This window comes from Somniosus microcephalus, chromosome 30 (assembly GCF_052327205.1).
Source record: "Somniosus microcephalus isolate GS21.2 chromosome 30, FLI_Smic_1.0, whole genome shotgun sequence".
NCBI classification, from domain to species: Eukaryota; Metazoa; Chordata; class Chondrichthyes; order Squaliformes; family Somniosidae; genus Somniosus; species Somniosus microcephalus.
Window position 1 is genome coordinate 25227639 of NC_141016.1, and position 14686 is coordinate 25242324.

Genomic DNA, 14686 nt, shown 5'->3' on the forward strand with positions numbered 1-14686 from the left:
ACCTCAGTGACGAAACACTGCTCGGCACGGCTTTTAAGGGGCTGGGCAATGCATTCTTGTAAAATTCCAGTGTGGGCCATCGTAACCAAGTTGTAGCCCTTTAAACAGGTCAAAGATTCTGTTAACATATGACACGTAGGAATTTCAATCCTTTTAAACCTATCTCACACTGGAGCGATAGACTGTCATCAAAGCTGAATCAGTTTGAGCCTCAGTCCGTGCTTATCTGTGTTTCTATTGCTCTGTACGTTATAAATAGATGGAGCGTGGATTACAGAATAGTCATAGGGAGTCTCTAATCAGTTTCCAACACATTTATTTTCTGAACATTGGTTAATAGGAATTGCAGTCCTCAGTGTTGGGTAAGGGGCAACACATTTAATGGGCTTTAGCTTGGGATCACTTTCTACCCTACCCAATCCGGAGCTGGGGTCCAACCCCATGCCCGCCAGTCGGGAGCTGGGGTCCAATACCGTGCCCGCCAGTCGGGAGCTGGGATCCAATACAGTGCCCGCCAGTCTGGAGCTGGGATCCAATACCGTGCCCGCCAGTCGGGAGCTGGGATCCAATACCGTGCCCGCCAGTCGGGAGCTGGGATCCAATACCGTGCCCGCCAGTCGGGAGCTGGGATCCAATACCGTGCCCGCCAGTCGGGAGCTGGGATCCAATACCGTGCCCGCCAGTCGGGAGCTGGGATCCAATACCGTGCCCGCCAGTCGGGAGCTGGGATCCAATACCGTGCCCGCCAGTCGGGAGCTGGGATCCAATACCGTGCCTGCCAGTCGGGAGCTGGGATCTAATACCGTGCCCGCCAGTCTGGAGCTGGGATCCAATACCGTGCCCGCCAGTCGGGAGCTGGGATCCAATACCGTGCCCGCCAGTCGGGAGCTGGGATCCAATACCGTGCCCGCCAGTCGGGAGCTGGGATCCAATACCGTGCCCGCCAGTCGGGAGCTGGGATCCAATACCGTGCCCGCTAGTTGGGAGCTGGGATCCAATACCGTGCCCGCCAGTCGGGAGCTGGGGTCCAATACCGTGCCCGCCAGTCTGGCGCTGGGGTCCAATACCGTGCCCGCCAGTCGGGAGCTGGGATCCAATACCGTGCCTGCCAGTCTGGAGCTGGGATCCAATGCCGTGCCCGCCAGTCTGGAGCTGGGGTCCAATACCGTGCCCGCCAGTCTGGAACTGGGATCCAATACCGTGCCCGCCAGTCTGGAGCTGGGGTCCAATACCGTGCCCGCCAGTCTGGAGCTGGGGTCCAATACCGTGCCCGCCAGTCTGGAGCTGGGATCCAATGCCGTGCCCGCCAGTCTGGAGCTGGGGTCCAATACCGTGCCCGCCAGTCTGGAACTGGGATCCAATACCGTGCCCGCCAGTCAGGAGCTGGGATCCAATACCGTGCCCGCCAGTCGGGAGCTGGGATCCAATACCGTGCCCGCCAGTCGGGAGCTGGGATCCAATACCGTGCCCGCCAGTCTGGAGCTGGGGTCCAATACCGTGCCCGCCAGTCTGGAGCTGGGGTCCAATACCGTGCCCGCCAGTCTGGAGCTGGGATCCAATGCCGTGCCCGCCAGTCTGGAGCTGGGGTCCAATGCCGTGCCCGCCAGTCGGGAGCTGGGATCCAACACTGTGCCCGCCAGTCTGGAGCTGGGGTCCAATACCATGCCTGCCAGTCTGGAGTTGGGGTCCAATACCGTGCCCGCCAGTCTGGAGCTGGGGTCCAATACCGTGCCCGCCAGTCTGGAGCTGGGATCCAATGCCGTGCCCGCCAGTCGGGAGCTGGGATCCAACACTGTGCCCGCCAGTCTGGAGCTGGGGTCCAATACCATGCCTGCCAGTCTGGAGTTGGGGTCCAATACCGTGCCCGCCAGTCTGGAGCTGGGGTCCAATACCGTGCCCGCCAGTCTGGAGCTGGGATCCAATACCGTGCCTGCCAGTCGGGAGTTGGGATCCAATACCGTGCCCGCCAGTCTGGAGCTGGGATCCAATACCGTGCCCGCCAGTCTGGAGCTGGGATCCAATACCGTGCCTGTCAGTCTGGAGCTGGGATCCAATGCCGTGCCCGCCAGTCTGGAGCTGGGGTCCAATACCGTGCCCGCCAGTCGGGAGCTGGGATCCAACACTGTGCCCGCCAGTCTGGAGCTGGGGTCCAATACCATGCCTGCCAGTCTGGAGTTGGGATCCAATACCGTGCCCGCCAGTCGGGAGCTGGGATCCAATACCGTGCCCGCCAGTCTGGAGCTGGGGTCCAATACCGTGCTTCCCCACCACCTACCCCCAGTCCAGAGCCGGGGACCATCCCCATGCCCGCCAGTCGGGAGCTGGGCTCAGCCTGTGCTGTAACCTCAGTTTGCAGCAATAGCTACCAGTCAAAGCCTTGAGCCATCGACGTGGATCAGGTGAAGCTGGTTCCCCCCCGCCCCGCGTTACCTTCTCCTTGTTCGTGTCGATGAAGCTGATGTCGTTGCGGTTCCTCAGCGCACCCGGGGCGTCGGCTGTGGGCAGTGACGTGTGGAATATGAAGAGTTTTCCTGAGCATTCAGCAGCCTGGCAGGACGAAAGGAGAGACAGTGAGCATGCTCAGATTGCCTGTTCTTACACAACCGGACGCTGCAGTGTCCAGTGTTCAGTGCTGACACCCTGTGGTGAGACTCAGTGCACCCTCTCCTCGAACTCACTCCTCCCCACAAACTCCCTGCTTCCTGCAGTTTTCCATTCCCTTTATAACTCTTGAACGTCTAACCTTGTTATCAACCTCCCGATTTACTTGGGATTCCATTTCCTTCTCTCCTGCTCTTTTAGAGCCTCGATTCACCCCACTCTACGGTTTGGTCCCTCACTTTGGCTTCTCAATGAAGAAAGGTCTCTGGACCTGTGCTGGGCCTCCTTTGCATAGACTCAACTGCAGTCATAGCATCCGGTTTGATGCTATTGAGCCGCCTTGGGCTCTAGTGCAAGTGGTCAGGTCAGAATCCCAAACTCTCCCGGGCCTCCTGTTCGCTGGTGGGAACCAGCCCCCGAACAGGAGTGCGGATCCCACTTTCTGGGTGGCCAACCCTTGTTGTTACTAGCTCATTAGCACAGCCACAGAATGTTCAACTGATCTTGCCCTGGGTCGGGGAAGGATTCGACAGCCCACACTGCCCTGCTTTCGTCGGCACTGTCATGCAGCAGGGAAGGACCCAAAATGATCCCGATGATACATCATGGAGGCACTGCAAAGGTTGCCTTGGATCATTTCAGCATTTCTACACTTTGAAAGAGCGCCCTGCCCTGTAGCGGTGCAAGATTGGCTTTACCTAACCAGATAAAGGTACGGAATTGTCGAGCGAGACTGCTATCTCAGTGCTATAAAAAGAGCAGTTATGTCTTGTTCATTTGTATTCACTAGGAGGTGGGTTCAAGCTGTCACATTCCAGTTAACGCCCTCACAGAGATTCAGTCTTGGCTGGATTCAGTCTCAGGATCCAAAGGTACAGCTACGAATCTGAAATTAGCCCATAACAGAGGCTGCTGCAGCGAACGTGTCGTGACGGGACATGTTTTGCGCAGTATTTAAGCAGTTCCCATTGTATGTAAGAAAGAGAGAACCTGTATTCAGACAGTGCCATTCTTGTTGTCAGGTAGTCCAAACGCACTTCACAGCCAGCCAATCACTTCTGAAGTGGAGTCGCAGCAGCCAATTTGGCACACAGTAAGATCCCACAGACACCAATATGAATGGATGAGTGACCAGTTAATCTGTTTTCGGTGGTGTTGGTTAAGGGACGAATGTTGGCCAGGGCACGGGGAGAAGTCCCTGCTCCTGTCAAATGGCACGGTGGGATCTTTCAGTATGAATGTCAACAGTGCAAGACTCCTGGACATGTTTGACTATGAGCAATAATTATCTTGCGAGCTGCAGAACGCTGACCGTGCAGATTGTTGTACCGAGTATACTGGGCTAACCCTATTGCGCAACAAATAGGTGAAAACTAACAGCTGCGCTGACGTCACTTGAAGTTCAAGGTTAAAATGCAAGCTTGCCACCTTGTTACCTTCAGAGCCTCCAGGCCAGCCTGGACAACCGGGCCAAATAGAACGTCCACCTCAAGACTGTTCGCAAACAGCAACGGGATCTTATCCAGCAAACTGAAACACACGGAGCAGAGAACGCATCTGTTAAACGCATCCACGCTGCAGCTTAAAGCCAGTCTCTTCAGTACAATACACAGGACTTAACAACATAAGAACATAAGAAATAGGAGCAGGAGTAGGCCATTCGGCCCCTCGAGCCTGCTCCGCCATTCAATGAGATCGTGGCTGATCTTCTGCCTCAACTCCATTCACCGGCCCTATCGCCATATCCCTTGATGCCTTTACTAGTCAGAAATCTATCGACTTCTGTTTTGAATATACCCAATGTCTGAGCCTCCACAGCCCTCTGGGGTAGAGAATTCCAAAGATTCACCTCCCTCTGTGTGAAGACATTTCTTCTTATCTCAGTCCTGAATGGCCGACCCTTTATCCTGAGGCTGTGACCCCTGGTTCTGGACTCCCCAGCCAGGGGAAACATTCTCCCAGCATCCACCCTATCAAGCCCTGTAATAATAACTGCGAGTCAGGTCCCAGTCTTTGCTATGTGTAGTTACACACTGGGTGGAGAATTCCCTTGAAAGCCGACCTCAGTCCAGGTTCTGTCAAAATGTCCAGTTGCGGCTTACTTGAACTTTTAAAAGCCGAGAAGTTGCTGGTTGTGATCATAGAATGAGACAGCACAGACGAAGGCCATTCAGCCCAACAAGCCTCTTTGATAGAGCTCTCCAATTAGTTCTATTACCCTGCTCTTTCCCCATAGCCCTACAAATTTTTCCCCTTCAAGTATGACGTAAGAAAACTACTACGCACTTGGTCTAAGCATTAGACAAAGCTTTAATCAACTGTTTTACAACATGGAGGTCTAGTTGTGTCCTTCACTAGTTCCTGTTAAGAATGTCCTGCGCAAGCTGGGCCCGTGCCTGAGTATTTATACTCTCCCTGGACAGCGCCACCCGTAGGCCGCTCAGTATTATTTCATAAGTCTTTCTTTCATGAATGACTGATTCATGTCAATTTATCCATTTCCCTTTTGAAAGTTACTATTGAATCTGCTTCCACCGCCCTTTCAGGCAGCGCATTCCCGATCACAACAACTCGCTGCGAGAAAAAAAATTCTCCTCATCTCGCCTCTTTTTCCAAGATATTGGCACCAGGGAGGTCGCAAGCAGTTGTGCAACACCGTTTTGTCCATGTGCTATTTTAAGCTGTGTTGAGCTGTTTATTTGGCTAACAGCTGCTTACCTCAGCTTTGTCTGTACAGTGGACAGATCCCACGGTACTTTGCTCTTACCTGTCGATAATGGCCTTTGATTCCTTCACGTTGACCAAGAACCCGTCAAGCAGCGGCACAGCCACGTCAGAGACGTCTGTCATCACCACCATCTGCGGCTGAATCAGCGTGCTCTTCACGTTGTAGAAATGCAGAACCTTATCGTACGTCATGAATCCCACTCTGACCGCTGACTCCTCAGCCCCATGCTCCCTGCAAAGCAAATACCTTGGAACTGATTACATTCCAGATCCTAACATTAAGCATTTTAAACAGCAGTAAGTGGAACTATACTGGACGTCTACGGCCCTTCGAGCTGTGGACTGGACAAGATACCACAGGAAGACTGAGATGTATACTGAGCCTTCAGACTGTGACATCAAATCCCCAAAAGCGAACTCAATGCACTCTTACACCTAGCGGGTCTGGAACACGTCATAGTCATAGAGTCATAGTTATACAGCACAGAAAGAGGCCCTTCGGCCCATCGCGTCTGCGCCGGCCATCAGGCCCTGTCTAATCTAATCCCATTTTCCAGCACTTGGTCCATAGCCTTGTATGCTATGGCATTTCAAGTGCTCATCCAAATGCTTCTTGAATGTTGTGAGGGTTCCTGCCTCTACCACCCTTTCAGGCAGTGAGTTCCAGATTCCAACCACCCTCTGGGTGAAAAGGTTTTTCCTCAAATCCCCTCTAAACCTCCTGCCCCTTACCTTGAATCTATGCCCCCTTGTTATTGACCCCTCTACTAAGGGGAAAAGTTCCTTTCTATCTACCCTATCTATGCCCCTCATAATTTTGTACACCTCAATCAGGTCCCCCCTCAGCCTTCTCTGCTCCAAGGAAAACAACCCCGGCCTGTCCTGTCTTTCTTCATAGCTGAAGCGCTCCAGCCCAGGTAACATCCTGGTGAATCTCCTCTGCACCCTCTCCAAAGCAATCACATCCTTCCTATAGTGTGGCGACCAGAACTGCACACAGTATTCCAGCTGTGGCCTAACCAGCGTTTTGTACAGCTCCATCATAACCTCCCTGCTCTTATATTCTATGCCTCGGCTAATGAAGGCAAGTATCCCATATGCCTTTTTAACCACCTTATCCACCTGTTCTGCTGCCTTCAGGGATCTATGTACATGCACACCAAGGTCCCTCTGATCCTCTGTCTTTCCTAGGGTCTTACCATTCATTGTGTATTCCCTTGCCTTGTTAGTCCCTCCAAAATGCATCACCTCACACTTTTCAGGGTTAAATTCCATTTGCCACTGTTCCGCCCATCTGACCAACCCATCTATATCGTCCTGCAGACTGAGGCTACCCTCCTTGCTATTTACCACCCCACCAATTTTCGTGTCATCTGCGAACTTACTGATCATACCTTTTACATTCACATCCAAATCATTTATGTAGACCACAAACAGCAAGGGACCCAGCACCGATCCCTGCGGTACCCCACTGGACACAGGCTTCCAGTCACAAAAACAACCTTTGACCATCACCCTCTGCCTTCTGCCACTAAGCCAGTTTTGGATCCAATGTGCCAAGGCACCCTGGATCCCATGGGCTCTTACCTTCTTGACCAGTCTCCTGTGCGGGACTTTATCGAAAGCCTTACTGAAGTCCATGTATACCACATCCACTGCACTACCCTCATCCACACACCTAGTCACCCCCTCGAAAAATTCAATCAAATTAGTCAGACATGATCTTCCCTATAGCTCGCACACAAGACATGGGCCAGGACAACTGGAGAATAGTAACCGGGCTCAGAAAATAAATGGCAAATTGAGGGGATGATGATTGATTTGGGCCAATATTCTTTGGAGTTTAGAAGAATGAGAGGTGATCTCATTAAAACATTTAAGGTTCTGAGGGGATTGACAGGGTAGATGCTGAGAGGTTGTTTCCCCCTGGCTGGAGATTCTAGAACTAGGGGGCATAGTCTCAGGATAAGGGGTCGGCCATTTAAGACTGAGATGAGGAGGAATTTCTTCACTCAGAGGGTTGTGAATCTTTAGAATTCTCTGCCCCAAAGGGCTAGGATGCTGAGTTGTTGAGTATATTCAAGGCTGAGAGCAATAGATTTTTGGACGCTGGGGGAATCAAGGGATATGGAGATCAGGCGGGAAAGTGGAATTGAGGAGATTCACCAGGATGTTACCTGGGCTGGAGCGCTTCAGCTATGAGGAGAGACTGGACAGGCTGGGGTTGTTTTCCTTAGAGCAGAGAAGGCTGAGGGGGGACCTGATTGGGGTGTACAAAATTATGAGGGGCATAGATAGGGTAGATAGAAAGGAACATTTCCCCTTAGTAGAGGGGTCAATAACCAGGGGGCATAGTTTCAAGGTAAGGGGCAGGAGGTTTAGAGGGGATTTGAGGAAAAACATTTTCACCCAGAGGGTGGTTGGAATCTGGAACTCACTGCCTGAAAGGGTGGTAGAGGCAGGGACCCTCACAACATTCAAGAAGCATTTAGATGAGCACTTGAAACGCCATAGCATACAAGGCTACGGACCAAGTGCTGGAAAATGGGATTAGAATAGACAGGGCTTGATGGCCAGTGCAGGCACAATGGGCCGAAGGGCCTCTTTCTGTGCTGTATAATTCTATGACTCTATGAAGATCAGCCAGGATCTTATTGAATGGTGGAGCAGGCTCGAGGGGCCGAATAGCCTACTCCTGCTCCTATTTCTTATGTTCCTATTTATTGTAGAGTGGTGCAGCCCATTGAATGAAACCAGGTATTGGAATTTAAAGGGCAATAATTTGTATACACAAATGTTGAGGTTTGGACTGGAGCCGTACACTGTTTTCTTTTATGTCAATACATTTTGTTGTCATTTATATAGTCACATGTGTTTGCCAAGTATTCCTGTTACCAGGATGAGATTTCTTTAAATGTTCCACGTGTTTAGTTCGGCCCAAAGAGGATACACTCAGCATTGTGTGACAGTGGTTAGCATGTGAAGGCCTGGGCGGAGGCTGCACGCTTGGGGTGTGTTCAATCACGGCAAATGGACAACTTGAACTACCGACGGGTCCCTACCTGGGTAAACACTGCACCACCTTCTTCAGCTCAGCACAGATCAGCCGGAGCAACCCGCTCCTCACCGCGTGGTAGGAAACGTCGATCATGAAAATAAATCCCACTGAACTCGGGCCTCGATCGCTCTGGGCAGGAAAAGAGAGAGAGAGGGGAGAAATCTTTTGGTTTTTGGTTTTGGTCTCCTTATTTAAGGAGGGATGTACTTGCATTGGAGGCAGTTCAGAGAAGGTTCACTAGGTTGATTCCAGAGATGAAAGGGTTGTCTTATGAGGAAAGGTTGAGCAGGTTGGGCCTATACTCATTGGAGTTTAGAAGAATGAGAGGTGATCTTATTGAAACATGTAAGATTCTGAGGGGGATTGACAGGGTAGATGCTGAGAGGTTGTTTCCCCTCGTGGGGGAATCTAGAACTAGGGGGCATAGTTTCAGGTTAAGGGGTCGCCCATTTAAAACGGAGATGAGGAGGAATTTTTTCTCTCAGAGGGTCGTGAATCTTTGGCATTCTTTACCCCAGAGAGCGGTGGAGGCGGAGTCAGTGAATATATTCAAGGTGGAGGTGGACAGATTTTTGAAAAACAAGGGAGTCAAGGGTTATGGGGAGCGGGCGGGAAAGTGGAGTTGAGGCCAAGATCAGATCAGCCATGACCTTATTGAATGGCGGAGCAGGCTTGAGGGGCCGAATGGCCGACTCCTGCTCCTATTTCTTATGTTCTTATGAATCGCCACCATTCTTTTTACAACGAACCCCGGCTGTAATCCCTGACGCTCACCAGAAGCTCGAAAACAACTGGAGCTCTCCGTAGAGGCTCTTGTGTTTGAAAACCAAGAGGCGACAGCAAACGCAGTCGGCTGCAGTTAGAAATACAAAACTGCCCGGCCTGCACTGTTTGGGTGGCAGTGTGAGGTGGTCTTGTGAGCGGCCAACAGATCCACTTCTGCCTGGATGGAGAACGGTACTGAGCTGAAATGTCAATGGGAGAGAGAAACCAACACTGGAGCACAAAAACGCCCGCTAACACCGCCTCTGAACTACAGTACTGTCCGATGGAACTGACTGTATTTATGGCTTGGTCACTATTATTTCTAAATCTATCTCACAGCACTCATTAGAAGACATTCTCTGGTCTATCATATTCTGCCCTCTACAACAACCACAACAACAACAATATGGCGCCTTTAACATAGTAACACATCCCAAGGTGCCTCATAGGAGTATTAGTAAACAAACTTTGACACCGAGCCACATAAACATAGAAACATAGAAGATAGGAGCAGGAGTAGGCCATTCGGCCCCTCGAGCCTGCTCCGCCATTTAATGAGATCATAGCTGATCATCCAAACTCAGTACCCTGTCCCTGCCTTCTCCCCATATCCCTTGATCCCTTTAGCCTTAAGAAATATATCTAACTCCTTCTTGAATATATTTAATGAATTGGCCTCTACTGCCTTCTGTGGTAGAGAATTCCACAGGTTCACCACTCTCTGGGTGAAGAAATTCCTCCTCATCTCTGTCCTAAATGGCTTACCCCTTATCCTTAGACTGTGACCCCTGGTTCTGGACGCCCCGACCATCGGGAACAACCTTCCTGCATCTAGTCTGTCTAGTCTTGTTAGAATTTTATAAGTTTCAATGCGATCCCCTCTCATTCTTCTAAACTCCAGCGAGTATAAGCCCAATCGATCCAATCTCTCTTCATATGTCATTCCTGCCATCCCAGGTATCAGTCTGGTGAATCTTCGCTGCACTCCCTCCACGGCAAGAATATCCTTCCTCAGATAAGGCGACCAAAACTGCACACAATACACAAGGTGTGGTCTCACCAAGGCCCTGTACAACTGCAGCAAGACATCCTTGTTCCTGTACTCGAATCCTCTCGCTATGAAGGCCAACTTTTTTGCCTCCTTAACCGCCTGCTGCACCTGCATGCTTACCTTCAGCGACTGGTGCACAAGGACACCAAGGTCTCGTTGCACTTCCACTTCTCCCAATCTATTGCCGTTCAGATAATAATCTGCCTTCCTGTTTTTGCCACCAAAGTGGACAACCTCGCATTTATCCACATTATACTGCATCTGCCATGCATCTGCCCAATCACCCAACCTGTCCAAATCATACTGGAGTTTCTCGGCATCCTCCTCACAGCACACACGCCCACCCAGCTTTGTGTCGTAATTAGGGAGTAATTAGGGTGCTTGGTCAAAGAGGTAGGTTTTAAGGAGCGTCTTAAAGGAGGAGAGGCAGACAGGTTTAGGCAGGGAATTCCAGAGCTTAGGGCCTTGGCAGCTGAAGGCACGGCCACCAATGGTTGAACGATTAAAATCAGGGATGTGCAAGAGGCCAGAATTAGAGGAGCGCAGATATCTCGGGGGGTTGTGGGGCTGGAGGAGATTACAGAGATAGGGAGGGGCGAGGCCATGGAGGGATTTGAAAACCAGGATGAGAATTTTTTTAATTGAGGTGTTGCTTAACCGGGAGCCAATGTAGGTCAGCGAGTACAGGGATGATGGATGAACGGGACTTGGTGCGAGTTAGGACCCGGACAGCCGAGTTTTGGATGACCTCAAGTTTATGTAGGTAGAACGTGGGAGGCCAGCCAGGAGCGCGTTGGAATATACCTCATTATTCTTTGTGTAACATCCTGTCACATATAAGTAACACAATCTGTCCTGTTTATAGCCTCCTCACTAACCAAAGCTTGCTAAACATTCTCTCTCTCACAGAAATTCACCTCTAATCTGGCTCCCAGAGATGGCCTTGTAGATAGGGTTGAGTTCACTGAAGCAAGACATGCTTGGCAGAAATTTCCCATCTTTCTTATTTCAAAGCTTCATTTAGGGACGATCTGAATTCTTGTCAAGAGACTGCGCTATTCTTGTGCTAATGTGTTTCCCAGAAAAGGATGTCACGAGCTGCCATAGATTTTGGTGTGGGGGGGGGGGGAATTGGGCTCTGTAGCACCCGTCTTATAGCTGCTAATCAGCCTCCTAAAGGTCAAAAATCGGGTCCGAGACGCGTGTGGACACTTCCGATGGGAGGTGCGCCGAACAGCACCTTGGTACAGTAGTTTGTGTGCGCGCGCCCCTAACAACCCCCGGCAGCTGATTGACGCCAGCGCTGCCATTTCTGAACGGCACGCTCCAGGCCTACACCGTCTTAACCTCCCACAGCTGAACACACGTTCAACGGCATGATGGACCCCCCCCCACCCCCCCCCCCAACAACCAGTGCTAGTTGAAGGGATCATGAACTACTTACAGGTTAGTTGCTGGATTATTTCTTCTGGCTGCTGGTGCAATTGTACATGTTTCTGGAGCTTTCCTATACTGGCATAAAGTTTCAATAGTCTACAGGGAGTGATCTGCCTGGTGCTGAAGGACATTTCTGTTGATTTAAAATCACATCGCCCTCTTTCCAACAATGCATAAATAAAAGCCAACAGAAAATGCACATTCCAAATCCAATTCTATAAATTCAATCATGATGTACAGGAAACTTTGGTTTATCCGGAGGTTGTATGTCCGGAAACCTCGATCTACCGGCAGAAATCAGGAGCCGTTTTGTTAGGTTTTTTTTCTTCTCGTGGCTTTGTTTTCAACAGTCAGGCTCTAGAAAGTCTCTCTGAAGCTGTTGCTAAGCTACAGAGACGCTTCCAAGGTACGGGCCGACTGTTTACAAGCTGTTGCTAAGCAACAGTGTTTGTTGTCAGATACGGAGATGAAAACCTCTGTATGAATCACAGAAATCACAGAAACCCCACAGTGCAGATAGAGGCCATTTCGGCCCATCGAGCCTGCACCGAAACATATCCCACCCGATCCCCGTAACCCCTACACCAACACATATCCCACTCTATCCCCGTAACCCCACGTATTTAATCCCCCTAACACTAAGTCTCAATTTATCATAGCCAATCAACCTAACCCGCACATCTTTGGACTGTGGGAGGAAACCGGAGCACCCGGAGGAAACCCACGCAAACACGGGGAGAATGTGAAAACTCCACACAGACAGTCACCCGAGACCGGATTCGAACCCGGGTCCCTGGTGCTGTGAGGCAATAGTGCTAACCACTATGCCACCGTAATGCCAACATTAACTTTGTATGTCCGGCAGTTTTGATAGATCGGCAACAGCTCGGTCCCGTCGGTGCCGGATATAACAAAGTTTCCTGTAATGCATACAAAAATAAACGAATCACACTTGTGCATTCCCTAGGGCCTCATCCGTGTGCCTTTGCCTCTCGTAGTGCTCCTACGAGGTGCTTCCCCAGTGGCTGCAGCATGGGTGATGGAAGGCTGCTGACCTCCACTTGAGGAGACTGCAGATGGCCTTGGAGGGCGACCTCAAGCAGCTCTGAGCCTAGAAGGCCCGGCTTTAGACTGCACCATCTGGGCCTGGGCTGCAGCAGTCTGGGCTGGCTGCTGACGGACAACAGCAAGGGCAGTGGCGGAGTGGCAGGGGTGGGAGCGGGAATGCTTTCATCCTGAGAGAGGAAAGCAGGTTCGTGCTCCACGGAGCCACTGCCACTCTCCCGGGGCAGTGCCTCAGCAATCCTAGTAATCTGTTAGAGAACAGATTGATGGACTGCTGTGATGCCCTGGAAGCCCCTTTGAACCGTAGTATCCAGAGCCATGGTGACAGCAGTCTGAGCTTCCACTGCAGCACTCAGACCTTTGGTGGAAGCTGCTTGTGCTGCAATGGAAGCTGAGACATCGGCCATCAGACGCTGCATCATGGTGGGTTCCACAGGTGTGCTGATGGAGGTGACCACCTGTTCCAGGTTGTAAAGGATGGGCTCCAAACTCTACACAATGCCCTCTGCCAAGTTCACAGAATCACAGAATCTACAGTGCAGATAGAGGCCATTTCGGCCCATCGAGCCTGCACTGACACATATCCCACCCTATCCCTGTAACCCCACGTATTTAATCCCCTAACACTAAGGGTCAATTTATCATAGCCAAATCAACCTAACCTGCACATCTTTGGACTGTGGGAGGAAACCGGAGCACCCGGAGGAAACCCACGCAGACACAGGGAGAATGTGCAAACTCCACACAGACAGTTGCCCGAGGCTAGATTTGAACCCGGGTCCCTGGCGCTGTGAGGCAACAGTGCTAACCACTATGCCACCGTGCCCCCGGACTCCTCCGCGCTGCTTGACATTGAGCTCAGGCTTTCTGACAGGCTTTCCAGTGCACCAAGCATTTGGTTATGTAAACCCATCGGCCTTCTTCAGTAGCCTGGCGCATCGAAGTCCTCATCTGAGTCCTCTGCAGCAGAACTAGTGTGTGACCTCTGGAGAACTGTAAAGCGCTTTGAGACGTCCGGTGGTCGTGAAAGGCGCTATAGAAATGCAAGTCTTTCTTGCTTTCTTAATAATCTGTCGGCCTGTCTGAAAAATAAGTGTTTTGGGAGAGGCAGAAAGCCACTCAAATTCAAATACAAACATTCAATGCGATATGTTTGATATATGTTTATTACACAAATTAGGGTTGTATTCCCTGGAATTTAGAAGGTTAAGGGGTGATTTGATCGAAGTTTTCATGATATTAAGGGGAACAGATAGGGTAGATAGAGAGAAACTATTTCCGCTGGTTGGGGATTCTAGGACTGGGGGGTAGAGTCTAAAAATTAGAGCCAGACCTTTCAGGAGTGAAATTAGAAAACACTTCTACACACAAAGGGTGGTAGAAGTTTGGAACTCTCTTCCGCAAACCGCAGTTGATGCGAGATCAATTGTTAATTTTAAATCTGAGATTGATAGCTTTCTGTTAACCAAAGGTATTAAGGGATTTGGGCCAAAGGCGGGTATATGGAGTTAGATCACAGATCAGCCACGATCTCATCGAATGGTGGAACAGGCTCGAGGGGCGGAATGGCCTCCTCCTGTTCCTATGCAGCTTCTTTTGAATTTAATGGAGTTATTTAAATTCACACGGCCCTGCCCACCGTTCCCAATGTATTTATTTGTCAGCCAGTCTTTTTCAAGTTGGAGAGTTCATTTGGAATCTTTGAAAAGATCCATTAAGCAGATAACATAAGTCTTTGGTAAGGAAAGGGAAAGATAACTAGGTAAGAAAATCAATGCATTTTAGCATGAGTTGCGTTTTTTTTTACTATACACGAGGAGCTAGCAAAGCCTAGCTATTGTAAGAAATATATTACTTCTACCACTTGCATCTTCTATCATTGTATATTGAGTTTGGCAGGTGAACACGGTCTCGTGCAGCCATAAATATAAAGGGTAAATAAAACCCATAAAGTGCACAGTAGCTTCGAATCCTGACTGTAA

The 14686-nt window shown here is 50.3% G+C and overlaps 1 protein-coding gene across 1 annotated transcript in view; it reads right to left on the minus strand.

Moving 5' to 3' along the window:
• LOC147098024 (protein transport protein Sec24C-like) overlaps positions 1-14686 on the minus strand; it is a 100362-nt gene that overhangs the window by 39028 nt on the left and 46648 nt on the right. Inside the window, exons 10-13 of the mRNA XM_085971232.1 lie at positions 8391-8515; positions 5369-5560; positions 4038-4131; positions 2431-2547 (exon numbers count right to left, since the gene is read on the minus strand). Coding sequence (XP_085827358.1) covers positions 2431-2547; positions 4038-4131; positions 5369-5560; positions 8391-8515 — 528 coding nt within the window. The remainder of the gene's footprint in view (positions 1-2430; positions 2548-4037; positions 4132-5368; positions 5561-8390; positions 8516-14686) is intronic.